We start from the raw sequence: 9,648 nt of genomic DNA, 5'->3' as shown, positions 1-9,648 counted from the left end.
CGACCTTGCGGATGGTCTCGTTGGATTCAAAATGACGAAACTAAGAAAAAATCGTTGGAATTTTCCCGGTAGCTCCCATAGAAGCCGAGATATCGACCCTCAAATTTTGGAAATTTTCATTTTTCGGGTAAACCCTCCCCCCGTTTCGATTTTTTCAGAATTTTTTTTTTTGAGTTCGAACTATACCACTATACCAGCAGATTGTTCTCATCAAGTAGATCACGAAAATACCGGGTTATAAGGAAATCCGAGCAAAACTAAGAAATCGAGTATTTTTTCGACCTCGTTTTTGAGGCCAAAAATGAGATGTTTTGTTTTGTACTATCGAGAAAGCGCCCTCAATTAGAATCATTATAGGACGGAAAAATATCACTTTTTATTTAATATTATATAAATTTACAAGTTGCCTTACGTATTTTTATCTTAATTTTACATTTTTTTTTTAATTCAACACTATCTATAATAAAATAAGAATAAATTGCTTCACTCCCTTTCTGTCGGTTTTGCCAACTCCAAGATCCGGGGGGTGGCTTTGTATTTGAGGGCATTTTTGGATATTGCCCACGGATCCAAATCTTCATCTTCTTTCGACTTTTCGCTGCGCTGTTTCGGCTGCGCTAACGCCTCGATTTTCGGTGTAACTAAAATGAACAATTTTTATTCAGGAGCAAATCGATCAGGAAAACTTGTATAATATCACACTTAAACTATTTGCACTTACTTTTGTATCTCAAGGCAGCCCTTGTGACTTTTCCAGGTTCCAATGGAGGCTGAACGTTTAGGAACCTCGCTGGTATCTTTGCTAATTTGAGCACGTTTTCTGTGGGTACATACGTCAGGGCGTGAGGGTTGATCTGAGTTATAAATATTTAAAAAATCCCATTTTTATATTCTAATAATAAGAAAGTACCTCGAGACTTTTTGGAGGTTCTGAGTAGCTGGGTTTGGGAGCAGCCAGTTCATCCAAATGTCCGTAGTTGTCGAATATTTTTGAGGTTTTCTGTAAAAAAAATGGTTTAATGTTTGTGTCCCATATTATTATATATATTATAATATACTTTTTTAGGCTCTGGATAAAATACCGGTTTAGGTTTCGCCAGCGCCTCATATTTTGCCGGATCTAAAACCCTTTTTTTGCCCTTTTTATCCTTTTGTTTTCTCCTTAGTTCTCTAAAATGGCATTATTGAATACAATTATTTCAAACAGACAGCTAGATTGAATTAAGATACCTTAATTTTCGCAGTCTCTCCTTGTTCTTGTAATAATTGTAAATGCTTCCCCACGCCTTGGTAATATTTTTATTGAACTTCTTCCTAAGGCCTTTAGTAAATTTACTGTAGAGTGCTCTATTGATGTAAAGATCCCTGAAAAATCGTCACTTATTAAATTCAGTTAACATTCTTATTTAAATTAAATTCAGACGCTCCTAGCCCCGATCACTTTGTATATTAGACTTACCTCACTCTAGGCCTCGAGTTCTGGTCAGAATAAAATTTAATTTCGTCATTCAAACTCGGCCGTTTCTTCATGGGTTTGACATAATCGGTGGGCAAAGGTACGTATTTCTTAACTAACCTTCGTGGCTTGCTTAATTGCTCTAATCGCCAATTCTGTGGATATTTTGCCATTATGGCGAGCAGCTTGGGAGGTATCGGCTGTTCTACAGGCGGCGGAGGTGGAGGAGCGGTAGGATAAGTCGTGATGTCTATATGGACACGGTCCATCTTGGGTGGAGGACACTCCATGTTCGAGTGAGTTTTTTTGTGGAATTATGTAATTTTACACGAGTGATTTGGATGTTGAATTGGAGGCCGAAATGTGCGTGATAGTGTTGACAGTATATAGGGAAGTTTGACGGTTTAGGTATGATTAGGTAGCAAAAAAAAGGTGTAAAAGTTGCTTTACCTATACTACCGTGTTGAGAAAAAGGCCTTAGCTACATAACCTCATTTTGGTACAATAAAGTGTCAAGTTACAACAAATGCAGGTCTAAAATCCTTCTAAAATGTCACATAGGTATATAAAGTGTTTTAATCCAATTGACGCGAGTAATAAAAATTCCTTATCTGTAATTATTATCGTAAAGAGGAAATAAAACTCGGAAAATTCAGAAAGATGACTATTTTTGTTTAAAAATCTGGATGCTACAACTCCAGGAGATATTTTGCTTTTCAACAGGTAAGGCGTTTTTTGGTTAACACGGCCGTATCCAAGAAGTCTTAGACTCATATGCAAAATGCCTCGCAACGAATAATTATCATCACATCACATAAATCGGAAAAAAAATCGAAAACCGACGCCTCTAGGGGGGCCGGTTATTTGCCCGTATACCATTGACACTTTCCTACTCTTATTAAGCGCAAACGTAATTATATGCAAAATTATGCGACCAAGTTCGGCTAAAGGTAAATCGTGTGGCAAATCTCTCTTTCCTGCTGTCTCTCGGACGCCTCTGCTGCCCAGCAGAACTTGAATGAAAATCTGGTTTTCGTCCACCCACGATCCCACGACCCACCGCCTGCTCGTTTGGTCACTTCGACTGGGATTTTATTCCTGAATAAATCGTCATAGCTGTGCCCATACAAACTATTAGCGTTAAAAAACAGTTTCTAGGTTACTTATTTATTTAAATTATTTTTTTATTTCTTTTGGTCTAAAAAATTATATAATTTCTTTTTTCAACCTGGAATAGGTGTTGTCAATGTCATTTTTTATCTTTTTTAGGTATTTAAAACCATTTTAAGTTAATTCCTGGAATAAAAATATAATAACATTTTTTGTAACTTCTAGTAATTTCAGAAAAAAAGGTACCCGGACAAACTACTTAATTAATTTAATTTGTTATTCCAAGCATTTTATGCCATTTTAAATTAATTTATGACATGTAAAATCATTGCTTCAAAACTACTCCTAGCGTGTCTTCCAGATACCTCAGATTCCTAATTCCTGGAATAAAAAATATTATTCATTCATGCATTCAAAACATACTAAAATCGTCTGTTTACCCCCACTATTTTCAATTTTATTTGGGGGTTTCTGAATTTTTTTATTTAATTCATTTCTTGGTTTTTACATATTAACTTTTTTGTCTATTCTTTTATTTTTTTCTTTTGTTTTCTGGTACGAAACTGACACATCACCATATAAAACTCAGGATAATTGATGGTTCCTGTAGGGTACAGTTGCCTGATAATAGGAATGTAGTAATACCGTAAATTTTAATAATCTTTTTCTAAAATCTTATTTTCCATGATTTCCATTTTATGGTAATTTGTCGGTGGCCTGGAAAGATTTTCGAAAATACTCCAACTGCCTGGAAGAAATATAAAATTTTTATTCAATTCTGAATTTCTGAAAACTGACTTTGGTGTCCTAAATGTTCCGATTTGATTTTCTTACTGTCTCAAAAGTTAATATTTTAAACCGCATTTTTCCTTTGAAAAAAACGCAATTTCAATTTTTTCCTGAATTTCCTATTCCAACTGCTTGGAACAAAAAAGAAATTTACAAAAATTATTATTACTAAGTTTATATTAAATAGAAATCCTTGGTTATATTTACCTTTTATTTACATTTATATTATTATATTATTGTGTAGTTCCTGCATTGTAGATGGGTCTGTTTGACTTTTAAATATAGTAAAAAATAAATAAGTCAACGTCTGGAACTTGGTTACTTCAGGATATTTCAATAACCACGCAGGAAACTGTTTTTTTTTAAAGAATACCATCCCGAATCAAAGGCGCCACTTTTCAAATTACAATCGGCGACAGATGTCCAACGAAAAAAAGGCAAAACTTTTAGCACGATAATGGTAAGTAATGACGCGGTGTGTCTTCAAAAAAAAACTTTATTAATGGGTTGTGATTTTAAAGTGCAGAAGTGGAACAAGCAGAGATGTGTGTGTGTGTGTGTGTGTGTAAATATTTGCCGATATTTTATGATTAAGGCCGATATTTAGGTGGACGGGTGCTTTTTATAAACCTCAATGCCCATCCTATACATTACAAACTCATAATTTTTAAATGTTACGAACCCAAGCAAGATGATGCTTATATTATAACAGATTTTATTTTAATGCAATTATTGTTTTAGGACAGCCAAACACCTCGAGTGCCCTTGGATTTTAATTCCAGGGACCAAATTTTCATTCTGGATATTTTTTGTTAATAGTTATTTTTTTGCAGTTTATGTTGTTTGTGGATCAATACTCTGTCGACTTTTGGCTGTTTTTGTAATTTTTTTGCGGTGGGCACGTGATCCCAGAATGCTATTTTACATTTTGGGACCGAATGCCCACCCGTGGACACTAGCTTTAATGTGTTAAGCAAATATGGCTAAGAAATATCTATCGGATCAGGAGTTGGCAAAGGAGCTGAAGAATCTGTCCGACGACGAGTCAAGAGATATAATAGAAGACGAAATTAGGGGATTTTCGGATGATTCGCTCGTAGATAAAGATTTTATTCCTCTTGAAAGTGATCTATCATCCGATAACGATTCATCCGGTAATAATTCAGATAATTCTGCCATATTATTATCCGAAGACGAAGATTTAGACGATAACGTGCCTCTAGCGATTTTAACTACTAAGCAAAAATGGGATCACGTTCTAGGAGACCGACTGTCTTTCAGTGAAAGCTCTCAGAATGTTGGTGTTGTCCCAGCTGTTAGTGCAGACTTTGCAGGGAAAGAACCAACTGAATTCTTTAACTATTTTATCGACGATGAGATGATTAATCTATTTGTCCAATAGGTTTGCTTTACAGCGAATTGCTGCGGCAATAGCAGATCCAAACCGGAAGGCCAAGGTACCGAAATGGGTGGATACCAATTACAATTTTTTGGCATTATATTAGCTACGACCTCATTTGATCTTCCTCCTATCGTACAATTTACCATTGTTCAAACAAACAGGGATGGATTCTTCGTTAGGTAACATAAAGGAATCAAAAGAATTATTAACGTCAGGTTTCCGTCCATCATCCCGTTCAAAATTTATTTGTTATTGTTATAACTTATTCCGAGAACTTTTTAAGAGGGTGTGGTATACGCGTTAGCGCCGGTTCTTAGGTGTTGAATAAGGCCTATTAAGACTGAACAACACACGCCCCTCACTGACACTTTTTCGCCTTTTGATTAATTATTAAGGCTTACCCACCGCGGTGGCCGCTTGATTAAAACGATTTCGTGTCGGCATTTTTTTAACATTTATCACCTTTCAGGTGCCATTGGAGGAGTGAATCTTTCTGGTCTGGTCGATTGTTAGGCATCATATTCAGGTATACGCGTTCCATAATTAATTGCTCGGTTCGCAAAGATCGTTGAAAAAAATTAAAATTGAAAAACAGTGTTTACATAAAACAAACTTGCCTGTTTTTTTAACAATTTTTACCTTTTTTATGTTGTGTCTCCTGATATGGAGTGAAAGTAATTATTTTTGAATGACCAGTGTGGTAAAATGTATCCATATTTTTCCCTTGTGTAAACAGAATCGTTTATGTATATATTAACGATACACGATTTGAAATTAGGTACTGAATTTCGTTTTAAATGCGTATTAATTTTAATACGACTACATACATAACCAGAAAAATCTTAAAGTCAATTTTTTCGTAAGTGGAAGCGTTTACCGAAGTGAACTAAGAGTTCACTTCGATAAACATCGTCTATAGTCCGAGAAATATCGTCTTTCAGGTGTCAGGTTTATTTAAAGGGGAATAACTCCCTTAGGAAGCGTTTGCGGACTCATGTTACTAAGTATTTTTTGTTTCATTTTTATTCAAGGATTACGCCCCCGAATGGATGCCGCTTACTTTTGAATCACCCTGTATTGATTTGAGTGTGAATCGGTAAGATGATCCAATGAAATTGTTAGTGACTACTCTTATAGAAACATTACAAATTATGTACGAGAGAGTTCATATTTTAAAACAAATTAATATAGTACTGACAATTGAGTGTTTATATATTTTTTTACTAAATAACTGTTACAATCTCTTAATCGGAAATTAGCAATTAGGGCTGTGGTTAATGTGTGCAATAATTTAACTGTAAATTTACTATTCGTGAGCTTCAAAAGGCCTTCCAGATCATTTTTAGGTTAGTTTTCATCAGTACAATACCACTTGATTCATTGCAAATATGACAGATAATTTATTTAAATTATTAAAATAGCGCCAGCGAGCGGCATCAACATCGTCGTCGGGTCTAGACAATAATAATAATAATAATATTAATAATAATTGTTTACAGATAAATTATCTAGGCACGTAACTCGGTTGGAGTCTCGAAGACTGAGGAATTGCGGAATTGGAGAGAAATTTACTGTTAGGGGACGGCGGACTGAAATAGCACAGGAACCAGACTGGGCATATCGGATCGCAGCAGACTGATATCTACGCGATGACATTTAATTTACTATAATTTTACATGATAAATGATCATTATTATTAAATGAGCCGCTGTACCTAGCGACAAGGTAATTTATAAAATATAATTTGCAAATTACATATCTACTTAGGTGGGTTATATAAAGGATTTCATTTCATAAAATATGTTCTTTTTCAAAAGTCTCGCTTTCATCTGCTGCTAATTCCGTTGTCGCGGCGACCATTTATTACACAGACACGCATATGTATTATAACTCGCGAAGAAGAAAAAAAATAAGTACCGACGTACGCCTATTACTTATGGTTTATCTTGATCAGGTACCATTCACCTCGGGCCGGCGCCTCGTGTAACATTAAAAATAAGCGACCTTTGGTACCACCACACATACAATGTTCGAACTGACGGTCTGCTTCATGCATATCGTCGCGGCACATCTGACATAACTTGGATTTAACGATTTTTTTTTTCGTCAGTGGGTACGTGCGTCAGTGATGTTTAAGAGCGAAACATAATGAAAATATATATACAACAAGAAAGATACACATTTAGAATCTCTTATATTTTGAAATGCAATAACAATTATTGTTTGTTTGCTGCCCTGCTATGGAATGGAAAAAGCTCAAACAACATATTCAATGACTTCCTCAGACTGTTTAAATATTGAGAAATATTATGTGTTTGCGAATGTTTTCATGTTTTTCTTAACTACAAGCAGTTTTTAATATTATACTTGGGTTTATAAATGGTGTAAAGCTAACAGACTTCCACTTAACCTTTAAAAATGGTTTGGAACATTGGTAGAACTTTGATAGTATGTATGTTAATCTAACCTCTCTAAAATATGCAAATTAAATTACACGCGGATTAAGGAGGAACATATTGATAGCGCCGCCCAGACAAAGAACCCAACAATCAAAATTTCGACACTAATCCTCACATATTATACTTCTCTCTTCCTTAGAATGACTTTTGTTACGGTTCGGTTTGATATTTATTTGCGGCTTTCTAGAGGTTAATTTGTCAAATTCTTTTAATCTTTTAAGGTTTTCTTTGTGTCTGTAAGCGTCTTGGAGTCGCTGATGAGGCGATTGTGATCGTGAGTTTCTTGGTAACATTTAAACTTTTTATGCTATTAATAATACGGAAAATTAATTTAAAATCACGCTTATTTTTTTTTTAGAGTTTTTAGGCAAAGACCACCATATATATCATCATATGTCCTCCAATCATGAAGTGACTTGCAATCAAATGTGGATGGCCAATTGTAGACGTCATGTGGTAGTATATTTAGGCGGGAAATTAAAAATTTTAATTAAAAAAAAACAAAGCACCTATTTATGGGGCCAAGACTTCGCCTGGGAACACTGTTAGGTTCATAAAAACGTCATTAAATATGACTTTTCTGTCGCTTTATTAAGTAAGTAATTAATTAGTTTAACAGTTATTTTAATTAATGCAAGCTTTATGAAAGTGACCTCAGGAAAAGAATTTCCAAAAAAAAATTCAGTCTGGCAACATTGTTAAAATGTTATAGTTTACAGTGTCAAATACTAACGTCAATATCCAGGAGTGTGTATATTTCAAATGTCATTAATAGAACGGCGTGTACTGTACATACTGTCAGGAATTTAAAGAGGTGCATTGAAAACGTGAGAATGATGGCAACCCGCCAAAATATGAAATGTCATTCTGAGCCATGAATGTAATGTAAAGGGATTATTGAACTTAGAAATGCACTCAATGCATCAATATCAAAAAACTAGAAATTACATTTAACCGAAATAATTTCGTTTCGGGAATAATCCATACGGAAATCTTAATAAATATCAAATTTTGATATGGAATTGTATACAAGAGATTACGTGGTAGTATCTTTTGGTGGAAAATTTTAACAAGTTCCTCTTACTTACCAATCATTTAAGGAAATAAATGACGTAGCTTAATAATTTCAAATGAAACTTAGACCTTCGAGCGAAACATTCTTAGAATATTTTTTAGTATTTGGTTCGAAATTTCAACTGAAATTGAATGAAAGAAAAAGAACACGTATTTGCGCCTCCGTATAAAATTGCAATAAAATGTGTGATTTGTTGTCCACCTTATATTCCGCATTAATTCAAATGAGAGCCGCCTCATATTTGCGATGCACAAACCGATAATTCATTTAGTTAATTGATTGTTTTTAATCAAAACTTAAGTGTGAAGTGTCTATTTCGTTAAACCAGTCAGGCGACATATTATTTTCCTATTTGACAACCATAATGTCAACAGTCTATACAGATTTATCGTTTGAAAACGCACGATATTATACAATCAGGAAGAAAGTGTCATTATACTCTCATCATCATCATAACATTTCTTGATAAATTGCAAATAATCCAGGAAACCACCAGTCTGTCCGGTAGCAGTAATGAAATTAACCTGAGAGGCGCCGGACCATATCAATTTTTATTTCGCGTAAATACGCGATAGGTAAACATTTGTCAACCAGACCAATTACCATTTATTCATTTATTGATTGGTAATTAATGCGCAATATGTTAGCGCCAACTCTTCCGGATCTTTTGGCTCCTCGCAGGCAATTTAATAACGTTTTTTATTCTTGATTAAAGTTAGTTAACGAGGATAATAAAGCCCGTGAACAGCCTCACCTATAGATTCCTTAGAATTGCTGAACCTCGCTCTCTACACTTGTACACTCTAATCATTTTTGGTATACTACAGGAGACTTCCTTTGCCTCATATATTAAATCGTGACGATGTTTACTTAAAAGTGAATTTCAAAATTCGTGTAAAAATAGTTAATTATCACCCCGTCCAATAACGGGGCTACTTTGACGTCAATAATGTGTTAATTATGCATAAGAATAGCACCTTAACGTGCCGTAATTGGTGCCATATGAAAGCATAATAATAGTATTTGTAAACATATTATTACCACATGATACTGATTATGACTCGCACGTGCGTCAACTTATTAATTAAACTAGACGATTCGAGCATTATTTTAGTCATCCTCAGGGGCAACAATTAGGGATTGCAGTACACCAATACCACCCAACAGAGGTAGTCAAAGAACAGGCAAAGGCATAAAATAATAGAGGCGATTTCGTTTTGTGGCATTTTGACATGCATCAAACCAAGTGAATGGCGAATTAGAAGTATAATCGTCTTTAATAACGAAGTGGGTGGTCTGTTATATGATACTAGACATTAATGACTTTGTGTAGGTGATGGTCGATGCTTTAGAAATA

The 9,648-nt window shown here is 34.7% G+C and overlaps 1 protein-coding gene and 1 long non-coding RNA gene across 3 annotated transcripts; one reads left to right on the top strand and one right to left on the bottom strand.

The window, feature by feature from the left end:
* Positions 1-351: 351 nt before the first annotated feature.
* On the bottom strand, positions 352-1,883 carry LOC126742390 (uncharacterized). Of its 2 annotated transcripts, none has more exons than XM_050449041.1 (6): positions 1,460-1,883; positions 1,231-1,365; positions 1,060-1,170; positions 911-1,000; positions 722-820; positions 352-641 (listed from the first exon to the last, which is right to left on the bottom strand). In XM_050449041.1, the coding sequence occupies exons 1-6, from the start codon at positions 1,744-1,746 to the stop codon at positions 578-580; spliced, it is 786 nt and encodes a 261-aa protein (XP_050304998.1). In that variant the 5' UTR covers positions 1,747-1,883; the 3' UTR covers positions 352-577. The 2 variants fall into 2 exon arrangements, with proteins under 2 accessions (XP_050304998.1, XP_050304997.1); XM_050449040.1 differs by having other exon boundaries at positions 722-854; positions 1,059-1,170; positions 1,460-1,878.
* Positions 1,884-1,978: 95 nt separating this feature from the next.
* Positions 1,979-6,519, top strand: LOC126742391 (uncharacterized). Its single transcript, XR_007662549.1, has 2 exons — positions 1,979-2,179; positions 6,257-6,519. It is a non-coding gene; the product is annotated as an uncharacterized LOC126742391 (long non-coding RNA).
* Positions 6,520-9,648: the final 3,129 nt, after the last annotated feature.

The sequence above is a fragment of the Anthonomus grandis genome, chromosome 11, assembly GCF_022605725.1.
Source record: "Anthonomus grandis grandis chromosome 11, icAntGran1.3, whole genome shotgun sequence".
Lineage (NCBI taxonomy): Eukaryota > Metazoa > Arthropoda > Insecta > Coleoptera > Curculionidae > Anthonomus > Anthonomus grandis.
The sequence above is the reverse complement of the archived record's forward strand: the minus strand, read 5'-3'. Positions and strand labels throughout refer to the sequence as shown.